Raw genomic sequence first — 18606 nt, forward strand, 5'->3', positions numbered from 1 at the left:
TTATTGAGATCTTTTGCTCGAACGAGAACGCCAATGTAGCTTTGCATTTCACCCGCAAATTCCCCAACTAGCTGTCCAATTTTATTGAAGCTAACATCCTTTTTAATTCCTTGGACCCTTAGCCTAACAAGCCTATCCAAACGTGTACGCCCCCTCGATGTTCTTGTTGACTCCGTTTCTGTAGATTTCATTGAAGTTTGACCCTCGCAACTATTGTTAGTGGCAGAATATGAAGAACTTTCTTTAGCCTTCTGAATCCTCAATAATCTCTTTGCATTAGCTGCCATAGTGTCCACATCCAAATTCTGATGAGAACCCTATTTCCTGCAAAAGGCAGCAACCTGTTAGGCATTTAAATTATAGAGAAAATAAAGTGAGAATGAAGACAAATGACAGTTATATTACCATAAGAATAAATATGTTAACAAAATAGATCAACAAACAAAATTTACACACAGGTTAAACAATAGATTACACTTAATTATTGTCAATCCATGTCCCATCACAGTCTTCACGAACGCATGATGATTCATTTTCATCTATGCCGTCAACGCCCATTGATTCCATTGATATAAACCCTCCTGTGGAACTTAGATAGTGGATTGTAGCATTTTCCAACTCATCACCATTTATATATTCCATGTGATCCCTAATAGGAGTGGCAAGTACAACATGCCATGCAGGATCTTGAGGATCTTCAATGTAAAATATCTGCTTTGCTTGACTCCCCAAGATAAAAGAGACAGATTTAAATCCAATTATATTGAGGTTTACCAACGTGAAACCAAGGTCATCAACTGTAATACCGGTATTATTCTCAACCCAATTACATTTAAACATCGGAACTTGAAAATTGTGATAATTGAGTTCCTGAATTTCTTGAATAACTCCATAGAAAGTCATGTCCGACACAATTGGATTTTTGTCCTTCGCACTAGCAACTTGCATTGTCTGTGCAACTAAGCTTACTCCGGAGTTTTGAACAGCTCGAATATCATCGCGCTCTTTTGTATGATACGTAACGCCATCAATCAAATAACTAGTGTACTTCAACACTTGATTGCTAGGTCCGCGCACTATCCACTTCAATCTTTCTGATATTTGAGAGCTGGAATTGCCAACTGCTCTCACACGATCACATAACCAGCCAATAAACGTCCGGTTATGCTCATCTTGTAGCCACTTTTTGGATTTAGCTTTATGAGGAAAGCTTGAGTTCAAAAATTCTAGGTGCTCCCTAATGAACAGATTAGGGATAAGTTAACTAATGGAACACTAATAAGTTAATTAGTATAACGTAAGAACAGTGCAATAAATATTAATAAGTAAGAGAATTACTCGATATAAGGATCAACGCCAACATCATTTTCCAAGACATAACGATGTACTTGATGCAACTCATCATGACAAGTTGAGTGTAATATTGAGCTAGATAGAGGCCTAGTAAGTTGTACTTGCCGATACCTTGATGGGATCCCAATTGTATGCACACTAGACAGGTAATCCGAGCAAAATTCCATAACCTCTTCAGCAATATAACATTCAGCTATACACCCTTCAGAACGATTGTGATTTCACACATACCCTTTCAAGATCTTCATGAATCTTTCAAATGGGTACATTTGCCTATACCAAACCGGTCCACACAATTTGACCTCCCGTACAAGATGAACGGTTAAATGAATCATTATATCAAAAAAAGATGGGGGAAAATATTTTTCAAGCAAACACAACACTGTCACAATCTCTCTTTGCAAATCATTCAACTTCGAGACATCTGTCACTTTATTACATAGCACGTTGAAGAAACCACAAAACCGAGTGATAGTATCTCTAACATGTTTAGGCAAGACATCACGGATGGTGACTGAAAGCAATTGTTGCATCAAAGTGTGATAGTCGTGTGACTTAAGGCCAATAAGTTTCAAGTCTTTCATCGACGCCAGATTTTTAGCATTGGATGAATATCCTGTGGGGACCTTTATTCCAAACAAGGATTTGCAAAGTTTTCTTTTCTCATCCTTACTCAGTGTATAACAAGCCACTGGCAAAAAGGTTCTCCTCTCCCCCATCTTTAGTGCTAAATCAATCCTCAAATTCATCTCCACAAGGTCTAGTCTTGCAGCTACTCCATCCTTTGATTTTCCAGGAATGTCAAGCAAAGTACCGATCAGACTTTCACACACATTTTTTTCAATATACATTACATCAAGAACATGCCGAACATGTAGATGTTTCCAATAATCATGTTCAAAGAAAATAGATTTCTTTTTCCAGCATGATACAGCTTCGCCTTGCTTTAACTGAAACTTCCCATTTGCTTTTCCCGAACGATAATTAATTCTTTCAATTCGATCCAAAATTTCATGCCCAGTTAATGGTTTCGGTGTGGGGTTAAGCTCTGGTTTCCCATTAAATGCTTTTTTTTTTGCCTTCGATAAGGATGATTTGTAGGAAGAAATCTTCTATGGCCTGTATAACTCATTTTTCTACTATGCTTCAACCTTGTCGAATATGTTTCTTCACCACAAATAGGGCATGCACAATATCCTTTCACAACACAACCTAACATGTTCTCATATGCAGGAAAATCATTGATTGTCCATAGTAAGACAACATTAAGCAAGAAATTCTCTTCTCGACATCCATCATATGCATCAACACCTATATCCCATAATCTTTTTAAGGCATCGATCAAAGGTGCTAAGTAAACATCAATATCATTTCCCAGTTGTTTGGGACCTGAAATCAACAAAGTCAGCATCATAAATTTTCTCTTCATACACAACCATGGAGGAAGGTTGTAAGTGATCATCACAACTGGCCAACAACTATATGCAGAACTCATCAAACTATGGGAATTGATCCCGTCTGCTGATAAGGCCAATCTAAGATTTCTAGGTTCAGCTGTAAAATCTGGCCACTTGTGATCCACTACTTTCCAATCGGGTGCATCAGCCGGATGACGCAAGTAACCGTCAAGTACTCTTTTATCAGCATGCCAAGTTAACTCCTTACATATCTCCTTGTTCAGAAATAATCTTTGAAATCTTGGAATAGGCGGGAAGTACCAAAGGACTTTTGCAGGAACTCCATTTATCGTACCTTTTTTACCCAACTTCCACCTAGACATCCCACATACAGGACAATTAGTCAAATTCTTATGCTCCTTCTGGCATAAGATACAATCATTAGGGCAAGCATGAATTTTCACATAATGCATCCCTAATGCACATAAGCTTTTCTTTGCATCATACAATGATGAAGGCAATTCATTATCATCAGGAAGCATTTCTCCAAACAAACTTAGTACATCTGTGAAACTTTTGTCACTCCAACTATATTTTGCCTTCAAGTTATACAATTTCACAAGTGCAGATAACTTTGTAAATTTGGCACACCCCGGATATAAAGGTTTATCATCATCTTTAAGTAGCTTATGAAATTGGTTTGCATTCTCTGCATAACTATCAAATGCAGCATATACCATATCAATGGGTTCCTCACCAAAAGATTTCTGTTGATCTTTCATTGAGTTATTGTATTCAGTCTTTTCACCATGCCAAATCCATTTATAGTATGTTAAATCTATACCATTACAACACAAATGTGCCCTTATAATGTCAACATTTCTCTTCTATAGATTACCACATCTTGAACATAGGCAAGGTATTTCATTCGGATCAGTAGCATTTCATAATGCAAATTGCAAGAAAGACTTTACCCCAACCTCATATTCTTGTGATAACCTATTCTTTGACATCCAATCTTTGTCCATTTTTTATAACTATCAGCCCGAAACGCGTCAAAACCTACCTTCAAAAAACTATACATCATACAACAAGTTCAAAATGCAATCTCAAGTACCAAATACTATAATAAAACATTCAAGATAGTAGAGTAATACTCGACATAAACCAACCGGACAGAAATGTGTTGTGTGAATTTGTGAGAACTAATTAATAAATAAATGGTGATATTAACAAATCTTGGGTGTACATATATACAAGAGGATCAATTGGAAAGATTATTGGCTAACAAACCCTCACCCTAGTTGTTACAATGGCTCTTAACTTATTTGTTCATGTTATTATCTCAACTCTTGATCTAATCTAATGTTTGCGTTTATGTTAAAAAATGCATGTGTCTTGATCTAATCTAATTATTTTTTTTTAAAAAATATTCCTTAATAAAATTAAATGAGCATAAATAATAAAGATGACATTAATTAATTATTAAAATAATGAGCAAAAAGTAATTAACTTTAGATTATGAAAATTCAATAAGAGAACAAGCTATAATTCAATGTGTAGTTGTAAAGGATGTAAAAAGCCTAAACTTGCACTAGATAAGAAAAAAAAAACTAAAAATGAGCATGAACGTACAAAAGTGTCAACATATGTCTAAAGAGCCAAAGGGAACAAAATTAAAAGTGTATTGAGCTATTACCACAAGAAACCGACTCCGTTCACATGGAACAGAACATAAAGCCAAGAAGCTCATGGAAATGGGAAGAACAATCAAACGGGCAATGTGTGAAACAACTATAAACTTCAATCAGTAATCAAAACAAAAAGGAAGGACTTTCTTCATTTCCCTTCTACCAATTTTCTGTTCCCTCAAATTCCATCTCCATCCATCAAGTGGCAAGCCGTGCAAGACCTATAAAACCTATCCGAACACACTATTTCGACCAATAAAAGTGAATAACAAACAGAAATCGATGCTTAAAACCGACACCTTCAAAGATCAAACACCACAAACTTTGACATATGAGCAGGCAAATGGCATGATGAAACAAATCAAAAGCTAAAAATAAGAAGAAAAGAGAATGTTACGCTTGCAAATACAAGCATAGTGGAATCAAAAGTAGGTTTTGTTTTTTGAGACAAAATTTATGAACGAAGACAAGACCTAGGTTATGAATCTACCTTGACTATGGCTCTAGCACAAATCCAAAGAAGACAAGACCTAGGTTATGAATCGACGGACTAGGAGTGCCACCTTTGCCGAAGAAATACACCTCGTCCGATCAAAAGGTTCCACGAGCGAAAGAAGCAGTTATGGAAGGTCAAAGGGCCTCGTCGAACTCAAAAACCTGCTCACCAGGAAACGAGAGGAGTACACCGTCGTGGAGGAAGATCTAGGGGAGGCGTGAAGAGATTGTATGAGGAGAGGGAAAGAAAATTACCTTAGGTTCGGGAGCGCGAAGGAAAAACACGACGCCGAAAAGAAAACATCGAGGGAAAGGAAAACAGCGAGGGGGGAAAATGACCAAATTCAATTACAACGATTTTTTTCAAAACTATTGTTGTAGACACTAAAAACACGGATAAAGACAACGGTTTATAAAATCATTGTAAAAAGTGTTGTCTTTTTTAAAAAAAATCGCTCAATGACAACAGTTTTGCCAAAACCGTTATCTTTTATATTTAATGGGGAGTTCAACGACAAGGGTTTTGGCAAAAACTGTTGTCTTTGAGCAAATATGCAACGCTTTTTCTTAAAACTGTTGTCGTAGGGGTGTTGTCGTTTGCAGTTTTTGTTGTAGTGGTCCCTGTCGTAGCCTCATTAAAGCCTTAAGTCCATCGAAATATAAGTCCATCTTGGTGTCCAAGAAGGGGGCCGGTCCAATGCTTGGTGACCAAGCAAGGGCCGACCACATCCTCTTCCAATAGGGGCCGGCCCTATTGCTTGGTGACCAAGCTAGTAGGGGTCGGCCACAATAATTCAAACAAGGAGGGTTGTTTTGAATTTTTAAAATCTTCTCTTTGTAGAAAACTATAAGGGTGCGTTTGGTTCGGGGTTATTCTTGATAACTTTGGTTATCCATCCAAGGTTATCAACAAAAACCTTGTTTGGTTTAGATATTCGATGATTCCCAAGTAATGTTCCATTCCCGACACGTCAGCAAAAGGGTCATGCAGCCCGAAATCGGAAAAACTCAAAAAACTAAGGTTTTTCTTGATTCCGGGGTTAACGAATTTTTTTTACCAAAAATACCCTCCGATAAAAAAAAACATGAAAAAAAAGAGAAAAAATGTAAAAATATATTAAAAATGTAAAAAAATAAAAAAATGTTTTAAAAAATTTAAAATTTAAAAATTTATTTTTTTAAAAAAATAAATAATTTTAAAAAATAAAAAAATATAAATTTTAAAATAAAAAATATAAATTTTAAAAATTTTAAAAATGTTAAAAAATTTAAAAAATTTTAAAAAAATTTAATTTTTTTTTTAAATTTTAAAAAAATTTTAAAATTTTTTTAAAAAAATAAAAAATTTTAAAATTTTTTTAAAAAATAATAAATAAGTAAATAAATAAATAATTAATATTTAAAAAATGTAAAAAAATAAAAAATATATAAATATAAATAATATAAAAATATAAAAACATTAAAAAAATAAAAAAAACATAAAAAAGTAAAAAAAATATACAGGAAAAAGAAAAGTAAAAAATATTAAAAAATAAATAATAATAATAATAATAATATTATTATTATTATTATTATTATTATTATTATGTATAGTTGGTTTTGTAATTGAGGGTAATACGGTAAAATATTAAACTAGGGTATTCATTAAAACCTTTAAACAAACAAGTTTTTGTTGCATTACCTAGGTTGAACCAAACAACATTTGGTTATGTTTTATTCCCCATAACCTTGGTTATGTGATTACCTGGTAATCACATAACCAAGGTCATACATGATGACTTGAACCAAACGCGCCCTAAGTTTTAAAAGAGAGATTTTAATTTTTAAAACTTTCCTTATTTGAATTAGGCCACATGTTTTAATAGAGAGTTTTAAAAGTTTTGAAACTTTCCTTTTTTAACCATCCTCATGGTTTAAGAAAAAAAGGAAGATAAGTTTTAAAATTTAAATTTTCTATCGTCATGTTAAAAAAAGAAAATTTTATAAGAGAAGTTTTAAATTTTAAAACATGGTTTTAATTTTTAGAACTTTCCTTTTTTAACTCCTACTTTAGGAAAGAGAGCTTGTAAAATTTTATAAGAGTTTTTCTTCTTGTAAAATTTTATAAAAAAAATAATATTCCTTTCCTCTTATGGGAGTCGGCCACCCTTGCTTGGTGCCCAAGCAAGGTGGCCAGCCATATTAAAAAATAAAATCATCAAATTAATTTTTGGTGATTGATTCAATCAAGAGGAAAGAAAAATAAAAATAAAAGGGAAAAGGAAAATTAGAGGAAGATTTTAATTTTTGTAAAAATTCTTCCCTTATTTGCCTTGGACAAGTATTATAAAAGAAGGGGTGGGGAGGCTTCATGAGACACAATTCTTATTCTCTTGCTTGGAGGATCTCTTGGTGGTCGGCCCTCTCTCTTCTCCCTTTCCCTTTGCTATCTTCTCCTTGGTGGTTTTAGAGGAAGAGGAAGAAAGCTTTTGGGTGGTGTTCATCTTAGAGGATCGTCGCCCACACGACGTCCAAGGCGAGGTGAGGAATACGGCAGAAGATCTCGAGATCATTAGTTTACAAAGAGAATGTATAATTAGCAATTGTTTTCCGCATCATGCTAGTTATTTCTTTTTGTAAGAATTCGAATCACAAGAGGCATTAGATCTAGTTTTTCGAATTAGTTTTTTGAGTTTGTCTTTTCTTCTTTTTCGAATTTGTGATTCGATTGTTCTTTTTGGTTAACCTAGAGTTATTTAAGGAAATTAAATATTAGTTTTCCTTAAAAGGCTTTGTCTAGGCGGTGATGGTTGCTCCCATATCCAAGAAGGTCATGTGCCTTGCCATATAGTCCTGAAAGCCAATTTTAAAAATTAATATTTAATGGAATTAATAACATAGGTGGATTTGAATCAATAGTGTTAAGTTCCGCTTGTGATTCAAATCTAAACCATTAAGAACAGATAAGTTAAATTTGGAATCAATGATGTTAAGTTCCGTTTGCGATTCCTAATTTAACTTCTAAAGAACACAATAGGTTATTTAAGGAAAGGTTCGACACTTGTACAAAAATTTTTTGTACAGTGGAACCGATACGTTTTCCTAAGACTAACCAACAACCTTAACCCTCCTGGATTTCCACATGCCTGACTTCACTCACCAGGTCTTTCCATCTGCCTAGCTTCACTCACTAGGACTTTTCATCTGCCAGGCTTCACTTACTAGGACTTTCACCTAGTTTCACTCACTAGGGTTTTTACCTGGCTTCACTCACTGGGATGTTCCTCTACTTGGCTTCACTCACCAGGACTTTCGTCTAGCTTCACTCACCAGGACTTTCGCCTAGCTTCACTCACCAGGACTTTCACACTGCCCAACCTCCAGTTAGGACTTTCCCAGTCAAGTATCCGGTCATCTTTGACCACTTGACTCTTCTTCACACCAATCTGGTCAAACCCTGGCCAGAGGGGAATTGCACCAGCAATCTTCCCAATCGGACGATTGCACCGGCACTCTCCACGTTTTGTCAAACATCGAAACCAAAACATCAAGATTGAGGCTTGAGCCAACTCAAGCCTAATCATCCTGGTCAACCTTGACCCAGGGGATATTGCACCAACAATCTCCTCCTTTTTGATGTTTGGCAATACCTCAACATTATAAAGTATCCATAAGCTGAAAGAATCATGGAAGGCAACAATCTTAAATGACACAAGTCACCCTCTACTAGATATGTCACAAAAATACCAAACTAACATGATTAAGCAAGCACAAGTTGAAATCACAGCAGGGACTCACTAAATAAAATCTAAAATACCAAGCTATCATGATTAAGATAGCACTCATTGAAATCATCAGCGGGAAATCATAGTACCAAATCTGAAATGACAAGAAAACATGATTAAGCAAGCACGCATTGAAATCATCGTAGGAATCACAAATCCTTCAGAAAATAGGGTATGACTTAAAAGATATTCTTCTTTCCCAAGTTTTTTTTCCTTCATTTAACCCCAAGATCTCAGTCAAACCATCAACTTAGTAGCAAACGAAAATGAAGCATCCCAAATCCATCATGACTCAATAGAGAATCACCCACTCCACTCGAAGGTACCTACCCTCTTACCCCACATCTTCATGCTTAACAAAAGAAATATGAATAATGCTTGCCTTTCCTTTCAGGATGGAGGAGTAATCAGGTTTCGGAACATGATCGAACCTTCCATTCCCACCAGTGAAGCACCTTTCCTTTCCCTATTGGTGCCGCCGTCGGGAACCCTAGTCCAAAGGAGATCGCGCCACTGTCAGGAGCTCTTGCTTAGGAGAAATCGCGTCGGCGACGATGAAGAGAGGAGAAGATGAGGCTGGAGGCGACAACGAGGTCGGGAGGTGAGGAAATGATAGGAAAAGAGAGAACTTAGGGTTTTTTTTTCCCTAGGTCCCTTAAATAAAACTTTAGCTTAATCAATTCAATCAACTCTCATCTTAATTGATATTCCAAACGACTTTCTCAATGCCTAATAGATTTATCCCCATAACCATGTCCTACGAGTTCACTTTAAATCCTAAAAAAAATTTCAAAAATTTACAGAATTTTTTTTACAAGTTAATTCCTTAATTAACATCTATTATTTTATTTTAACCTGACTTGAGAGACCTTACATAAAAGATATGTATGGTACAACTATTAATGTGATGAAGTCTATTGATTTTATTTTTATTTTGCATTTGATGCACAAAATTATAGGGGTCACAAATTTGCTTTGTCATGACTTGCAACAAAAATCTTTTAATATCATAAATGCAATGAATTTTGGCCTTAACGACTAAAGCACTTCTCCTAATATTGAGAAATGATGGTTTTGATAATTTTCGTTTGTGTGTCAAATCATTTTGCATAAGATTGGATGTTGAGATGATTACTCGTTATAAGCATTAATTCTAGTTGTTCATGCTAGCAACATGATACCATCATAGTTCAGAATTAGTTTCATTATGATATATTTAATACTGCAATATATTTTCAATTGGAAGTGCTAAACTCTTGATCATTTAACGATGAGACAGTAGAACTTCTTATGCTTAGCTCTGCTTTGGATCCAAAAGATAATTTTAAATGGTTCAACATTAATAAGATTGTACTCTCGCTGGGAAGTATTATTTTGAGGACTTCACTAAATAGGTAATGCACCATTTGAGGTGTTAGCTACAACATTATGAGTTTAATGTAGTTTGTCATGAGAATTTTCAGAAAATCTCCACTATCTCATAATAGTGACGAGGGTTATTTGAAATAAAAAAAATTACAATACTATAATTTGACCAATAAGTTAATCTGTCTAATTTTAACTTTGCTTATTTCCACGGTGACTACATAGCGTGCATTTATGGCTATGAAACATATTAAAACAATTCTTCGTAATAGAATGGGAGTGAACTTTCTAACATAAATTTATGATTATCTACATTGAGAGAGATCTTGCTTCAAGTATTTACTCGGATTCTATAATTTATGAATATTATACTTTGAAGAATCATGAATCACAACTACATTAGTATGTATATGTCTATATGAAAGAAATGTTTAATTTGATCATCAACATTTAATGATTGGTTTTAGAGATATTCATTTTATTTGAAGTTCATTAATTTCTTAGAGGATGATAGAGATAAAAATGATTACATTGTCAAAGTTTTTGTCGAAAGTTTTTGAATCTTACGAGCTCTAAACTAAAATATTGAAGATCATGTTAATGAGAAGCTTTTTGAGATTACAATAAATAATGAATGGGCATCTTATGGTTTTATTTGTTAAGTAATATTTTATTTTTAGTTTAAAAAAAATAGTCTGGATAGACTATATTCGTTCACCATTGATTAGAACTTGTTGACGCAATAGCCGAGACGTGGTCCAGAATAATCAAAAGTTGCAATGATAGTTAATTTTTACCAACTTGAACAAGTATGGCAAAGGCTGCACCGTGTTATAAAGAGTAGAGATTAAAGAATAATTTGATGATTTTATTAGTGCAACTCATGGGGTTTATTTTCACAAGTTGTCCAAATAATAAAAAAATTAAATATGACAAACAATTAGAATAATTATATTAATAGCGATAAATATGATAAACTTTGAAATATTATCATTTGTTATTAATTTGTGCTAAACTGATTATGATGTCAATTAATGTAAATCTTGATTGATTGAAATCAATTTGAGATTGCTATCCTTGATTGTTATTCTTAGTATCATTACCCCCAATAAACTCAATTGGAGTACCTAGACATTAAGTTTGATTGCCAACTTATTAAAATAATGTCTAGATAATAGCTTGATAAATATATTTTTAATTAAATCATTTTTAAAGATGTAAGAAACTAAAAGTTATCGAGTTGTCACATGTTTAATTTATGGATAAAATGAAAATTAATTTTCATATGCTTGGTACAAGCATGAAAAACTAGATTTACGACAAGGTATATCGCTCCTTGTCACACCAGAGTTTGAGTGTAGTGGTTATAGAAAGATGTAATTCTGAAAGAAGATATTGTAGTCAAATAATTTTAGATGTCACATTAGTTATAACATTGTATTCAGCTTCAGTGCTTGTGTAAAATACAGTACCTCAAATATTAATTAAATAATAAGATTAAATAGAGGAATAACCTTAAAAGAATTTTATGAAATTTTCTGAAATTTTTTCGGATGTCGTATGGTGTAGATTACGGGGATAAATATTGGAACAGGGGGAAGCCTATTTAGACTACCCCATTGAACGAGGAAAAGTTTATTTTTCCTTTTCCTTTTCTTTTTCTTCTCCCCTCACCCGACACCATGCCCGACTCTTCTTTTCTTCTCCTTCTTCCTCCCCGAGCTTGATCCCCTTCCTCTTCCTCTTCCCCTTTGCTCCCGTGACGCCGAAGCCCTCTCCTCGTCCCCGAGCCTGATCATCTTCCCCTCAGCCAAGGGGAATCCTCAAGACGAATCCCTTTCCAACGCCTCCTTCCCCTCCGATTCGTTCATCTCCTCGCGCCTAGCAGCACTGAGCCATGCCCTAGATCTATCTTTCGTCGTCGCATTCGACCACCAGACCGGGTTACTTCAGCGACGCCGTGCCCTAGCCATCCTCACCACCCCTTTTCTTCCTCTCCCGATCTCTCTGTGCACCGCTACCGACCACCACGGACACATGACGACAGCCACGGCCGAGAGAGAGAGCCCTTGGTGTCGCCCTCTTCCCGCACAGAGCAGCACCGACGCTGCAAATTGAAGACAGCCAAGCATCTGAATTCTCTATTCGTCGTGCCCTAGTTCCCGATCCGTGATCGCTGGGGGTATTCGGTTGCTCCGACGCGAACTGGTAGGTAGGTGTTCTGCCCTAGATTTTTTATTTGGGTATTAAGCCTCTATGTGGTGTTAACTTGAGATTATTTTTGGAAGGCAGTGGTTTCCTTCAGTTCCGACCATCCCATTGCCGATAGCTTGTAGCTAACATCGCTGGATCACAAGAGTAGTCGACATTTCCAGCGGCCACCAGTACCCATTGCTCTTACACACCGAGCTCTATTGCCACCATAGAGGTAATGAGTTTAACCTTAGTAGAGGTTTTGTGTATTAGATCTAATATGGATGTTAATTTAGAGGAATTGTGTTGGAGGTCAGGGCTTTAACGGGTCTGGTCATTATTCCCACTGCAGATTGTTCCAGCCGTGAGTCAACAAGGAAGCCTTCGACTTGGGGTAGGTTTGGAAATGGTTTATGTTTAACCTTACCTAATGTGATGATTAAATGGGTTGATGCTATGGTTCCCTTATCAAATCATTTGGTCCGAATGGTGGGATGATTAGAGTAATGGAGCTAACCCTAGTTGATCAATGAATTAGATTTAGTTGGAGATTTGATTTACCTAATTAATTTATGTAATTAGCTAAATCTGTATATCATGCATTGCAGGACTTTGATTTGAGACGGTATCTCGACGTGGGGTCTATTTCGGATACGAACTACTGTTAAAGGGGGGTACCTTGACTTATCTCTTGTGATATGTCATGTTGATATGCGTAGTAGGTTATAGCCTTTAGTAATAATTATATTTATCATTGCTTAGGTATGTCACTACATGATATCTGTTGCATGCTTTCATCTGTCCTGCATTTATGATTTATTATTGCCATGATTATTTTTGCTCATAGAGGTAGTGACATACCATGCCCTGTGATACATCGGACTAGACACTTACCATATCTGACCCGTGTACCTAGATCCGATTATTTGATCCATTTATTTTTTATACATATTTTATGGAGGTAGATATGGTCAGGATTTACATGTTTAGTGTCATGCACCATCTTGCATGATTGCATGCTGTGCGATTGGTAGTTTTATTATTGTTGAGCACATCGCCAGTTATATGGATCTGCACACACAACCACTCATGGGTTAGTAGTTTTTATTCAGGCAGGGTGTGTTGCAGCAGGTTGCTCTGTCAGTGCTCCGCTGGTCCGCTCATGGGTCGTGTCAGTGCAGTGTGGTAGCACGTCAGGGATCCCTCCTCTGGACTAGCTCAGGGAGATGAGAGCATTGAGCTCCCCCACTTATGATTTGGGGTAGGAGGATAGGTGTACTCCAACAGCATCCTGTCCACTCGGTCACTCATCAGGAGTAGTGATGGCAGAGTGCACAGTTGTCATAGTCCTACTCACTCAGTCTAACCATCGTGTGTGAGATGGCTGACTGACGTCAGGGGTGACCAAGACATGTCATTGGCATCATATGCATGACTGCATTTATTGCTTGTGTTTGTTGCATTTTATTTGCTACATATTGGATGGATGCATATGTTTGGCATGCATACAGGGACATGTTACTTTTGGTCTGATGACTTTATTATTCTGATAGAAGGTCCTGGTGAGTACAACTTCTTCTTTTCTTTCAGTTATGCATTTTCCGTTACTCCAGGAGATTGTACACATATTTATTTATATTGGTTATTTCGTATTATGCATGTCAGCCCGATACTCGCTGAGGATTTGACTCACCCCGTTGATATTACCATTTCAGGTTGATGCTGTCAGGAGGTTCTAGTCGCTAGTCCCCCACCACTTTGCTTCGCGACGATTTTCTACTCTTTGGACTTTTGGTTCCTTGTTATGTATTTATATATATATTTGTGATGTAGGATTGTACTTGAGGATCTGTTATTGAGTTTTGGTCTACTACTTGTGTTTTCCGCTGCGATGGTTTCTCTGTCGTGCTTTGCGTTTTCTATCGTAGAAGTGGAGTAGGTTATTTTCAAATAAACTGCGTGGTTGTATCAACTAGAGACTGAGATTATATAAACTGTGTGGGTGTTTGTTTATTTCATTATATATGTTCTGATCGTGTTGGCCGAGGTATGTGTGGCTCTGAGAGCAATGTATATAAGTCTCATATTGTCACCCGTACAGGGGAGATATTGTCGAAATTTCTTCTGGCATGGACTACTTGGAGCGTTACAGCTTGAATGAGTGACTGTAAATTGGTTCTTTGAAAGCCAAAAAATAAGAATTCGTGTAAGAAATATGACATATCCACTAATTGAACGTCTATCTTCAAGTGCTCTGTCTTAATCTGTATCACTATAGGTATTCAACTCTAGCTAGTTAGAAATGACGATATAAAAGAAGACTATATAAAATTGTTCCTTTAATATAGCGAAGAATTTTCTTAAAACCTTCCCAATGGTGCTCAGTAGGAAAATGCATAATTTGATAGGCATGATTAATTACGAAAGCAATATTGGGTCATATGATCATAGTGTCATATTGTAGGACACATAAAATACTTAGGAAGATATAGGGGTCAACCATTAATGAAGAGTTTGAATATGTTCAGTAAAACCTCCTTCAATGATTGATGTGGAGATAAGACATGAGACATTCATTTTTGCTCGTTGAAAAAGTCTAATAATATATTTACTCTAAAAGAGAAGACAACCTTCAAAATGAAGAAGAACTCATGCCAAGGATAAAAGTGAGTGTTGCCGAGATCCACTCATGATTAGGAAAATGGAGTAAAGAAGTGGTGTCTTTTAGATCATTGCCCGTTATTAAAATAACCACATAGATTAGTCAAAAAATGATAAATTTTCCAATCCAGTTGTAGAATAGGGAAGAGTTAATTTTTGAGTCAGAAAATCCCTAAATATAAAATCAATTAAATAGATGATGAAACAATGTATTAGTTACTTGTCGAACATCAAATATAGATTTCTAAAATTGACAAACATATTTTGAAAAGTCGAAGGTTAGAAGAGTTATTTATCCATATTGTCCAAATAATAAACCATTAATTAAATATGACATACATACCATCATAAAAATTATAATAATATTAATAAATATGATAAACTTAAAAATATTATCATTTACTATTGATTTGTATGGATCATTGATTATGATATAAATAAGATAAATTTTAATTTATTAAAATTAATTTAAAATTTTTATTATTATTGCTGTCATTATACATCGATCCAAACAAGTGCATGCTAAAACATATTAGTTACGGCTAGAGTATATATTACCAGCTCCATTATTTATTTCAAACTTTCACAAAGTATTGCTACATGCAGCTTGTCAAAATTAAAGGAACAAACAATGACAGTCCACAGAATGAAAAAAAAAAAAAGGAAAAAACATAAACCCGGTAACAATTATAATTAATCATATAATTAACCATTGTATAGTTAATTAGCTCTTAGTTAATTAATTGCTTTGACCGCCTCAAATCTTGGTTCTTTGGGCATGTACTTCTGCTTCACGTACACGTCCATGTAGTCCCCGAAGAGAAACTCGGGGTAGGCGCCAGTGGTCTCGTCGACGGCGGAGGCCGAAGCCGGACAAATGACGGCCTTCACTGAAGGGTTGTAGAAGGAGGCGACGGAGCGGCGGTTGCCATTGCCGGTGGCGAGCACGCGGTGCCACACGCTCTTGTACCGCCCATTGCTGACCACCTCGATCTGGTCCCCGGTGTTAATGACGATGGCATTGGCCAACGGCTGCACGTCCACCCACTCGCCGTCCTTGAGGATCTGCAAGCCTCCGACACGGTCATCTTGGAAGAGGAGGATGACGCCGCCAGCGTCGGTGTGGGGGCGGAGGCCCAGCTCCACAAGGTCCAACCGCGGGCAGGGCGGGTAGTGGCTCACCTTAATTCAGTGACGCAACATCAGAATTAAAATTAATTGTTTTATTTATAATTAAAGTCTCTCCTAGCTCTGTCAAGTGTCAATCAATATAATTCTCACCTTGGTGCCGAAGAACGGCTCATGCTCGCCGTTTCCGGTGAACTGGTTCTTGAAGGTGCCCTTCTCCAGCCCCAGGTTTTCTTCCATGGTTTCCATCAATTTCTCGGCTAACTTTTTCACCTCCGCTCTGTACTCCCTCATCGTCTCCCTAATGATCAATCGATCCATCGAATTAATCAATTTATGTAACATATGTAATAATTGTCATGAACAATTCATGGTGGCGTGATATAATTAATTAATTAATTAATTAATTAATTACTTGAATTGGGGAGGGTGGGATGGCCATTGGTTGTCGTCTTGGAGAACAAAGACGTCCTCCCAGTCCACATCGTCCAACTTTTTCTTGTTGTTGTTTACTTCTCCAGCGACCTCTTCTTCTTCCCGAACGAGTTGGTCGAGGAGCTGCACTGGCCTGGACGCCTTGAAAGCCTCGGCTCTGTGCCTGTAGCACTCCGTGCACACCTTCTTCACGCGTTCAAGCAGCTCCACCGGAATCCCATGGTTCACCAGCTGCAAAAACATTAATTTTAGTAACATTAAAACAGAGCAATCTAATTAAAACAGTAGCAATCTAATTAACAGAGTCATAAAACAACATACCTGGAAGAATCCCCACTGTTGGCATCCATTATCGATCTTAGCCAGAGTCTCGGCCCTCTCCTTCCCTTCCAGCTTGGAGAAGTCGATTACCGGAATAGCCATGGAGAGAGAGACAGAGAGTACTGGTCGGCTTTTAATTTGCTCGGCTAGCTAGTTGCTATACAACTGCTGGAGTAGTACTGCTCGATCGGTGTGAGGAATTCACGACGAGCGAGGGGGCGTTTTATAGAGCAGGATCAACGATGGTTCAGAACACGAGGAAGAAACCGAGAAGCTACTGAAGGAGCTAGCCATCCAACAGACTGAGCAATAGTTTTGTTCAAGTTGTTTTCCTCTTGTTTAATTTGTAAGAAACATGTGAGGAAAACAGCAGCCTTCCTTTCCTTGGTCGTCTTCTTTAACACTGGTTTTCTGGTACCCAGATTATATTGTAGAAATTATTCAAGGAATTATTGCAGGAGATGGAAAGATATGCATCATTAGGAGGAATATAATTATGAGGATGAATGGATGACGATGATGATGTAGAATGTCTGAATAATTCATAATTAATGGCAATGATTGAGTGTTGATTTTGAATTTGTTATATATGCTCGACCTTACCTTCAAGTTTTTATTGAGTTCAACTAATTATATCGTTTGAATTAGTCTATTTTCTTTATATTTATTTGTGAGAATCATATATGATTTAGGGGCAGCAACTATTTTTCATGGTCCTAACAAAAATGAATCATATATAATTTTCATTTCCCAAATGATAAAAAACGAAAAGGGAAAAAAAAACATGTTAATATTCTTGAACTAGATTTGATTAGTCAAACCGATGTCTTTTCAAAATTTTGACACATTTATCATTAGTTACATGTTGATGATGAACCACATATTTGTATAATTAATTGTCGCTATCTATTAGTGATAAGATAGCGATACCATATATCATACTCTTGTCCTTTTCTTTTTTTATTTCTTCTTCACTAGAAATAATTCTCTCCGTTTTTAATCTTTCTTCCTAGATACTTCCTAACGATTATATTGTTTGGTCGGTCGGTCAGTCGGTCCATTTTGTACTATATTAGAGCTGTCAAATAGATCCGACCTCAAGTACCCAACTCAACACGCACATTTATGTCCCTTGGACAAATTTGTATTAATTTGACAATGTGCTATTAATTCAGATGTCATGCGTCCGTCAAATGACTTAGACCACAACTCGATTGAGCTGCTTAGATGTGAAGCATGACACGAAGAGCTAGCTTCACCTTCTCGACACCAGAAGTAGCCATCCTCATCTCTTATTCTTGTTCTCATAATTCATCTTATGATAAATAAACGTAACATTGCAAGTGAGACAGAACAGAACTAGCCATGCATGTTGAGAGCATCTTAAGAGTACCTTGGCCACAATAATATGTTAGTCAGAATGAATTATTATAGAAAATAAATATGGACATAATCAAAAGAGCCGCATAGTTATTTTAGATGAATATTTAAATATTAATGAAACATGCACTAAATTAATATATTTTAATTAGTTATAATTTATATTAGTCATGTTTTTAATGAAATTGCATGGCTAATTAAAATACTTTTATTTAAATAGATGAACAAACACAACTATTAGCGTACAATTCAATTCAACCCAACACATTATTATCTTCTTGTCATGCCCAACTTAACATTAATTAGGCATCTAGGCTTTAGACGACCAATCTTATCCTATTGCTACCTCCATATGGCGTAGGGAAAATATTTATATGTTTCAAATGTTAATTGAATTCAAACACAATAAAAAAAATATTTTAC

At 36.0% G+C, this 18606-nt stretch overlaps 1 protein-coding gene across 1 annotated transcript; it reads right to left on the bottom strand.

Annotated features, from left to right (window-relative positions):
• Window positions 1-15582: 15582 nt before the first annotated feature.
• Window positions 15583-16993, bottom strand: LOC121995867 (1-aminocyclopropane-1-carboxylate oxidase-like). Its single transcript, XM_042549636.1, has 4 exons — window positions 16804-16993; window positions 16463-16713; window positions 16201-16348; window positions 15583-16101 (listed from the first exon to the last, which is right to left on the bottom strand). The coding sequence occupies exons 1-4, from the start codon at window positions 16903-16905 to the stop codon at window positions 15655-15657; spliced, it is 948 nt and encodes a 315-aa protein (XP_042405570.1). The 5' UTR covers window positions 16906-16993; the 3' UTR covers window positions 15583-15654.
• Window positions 16994-18606: the final 1613 nt, after the last annotated feature.

This window comes from Zingiber officinale, chromosome 6A, assembly GCF_018446385.1.
Source record: "Zingiber officinale cultivar Zhangliang chromosome 6A, Zo_v1.1, whole genome shotgun sequence".
In the NCBI taxonomy this organism is placed as follows: Eukaryota; Viridiplantae; Streptophyta; class Magnoliopsida; order Zingiberales; family Zingiberaceae; genus Zingiber; species Zingiber officinale.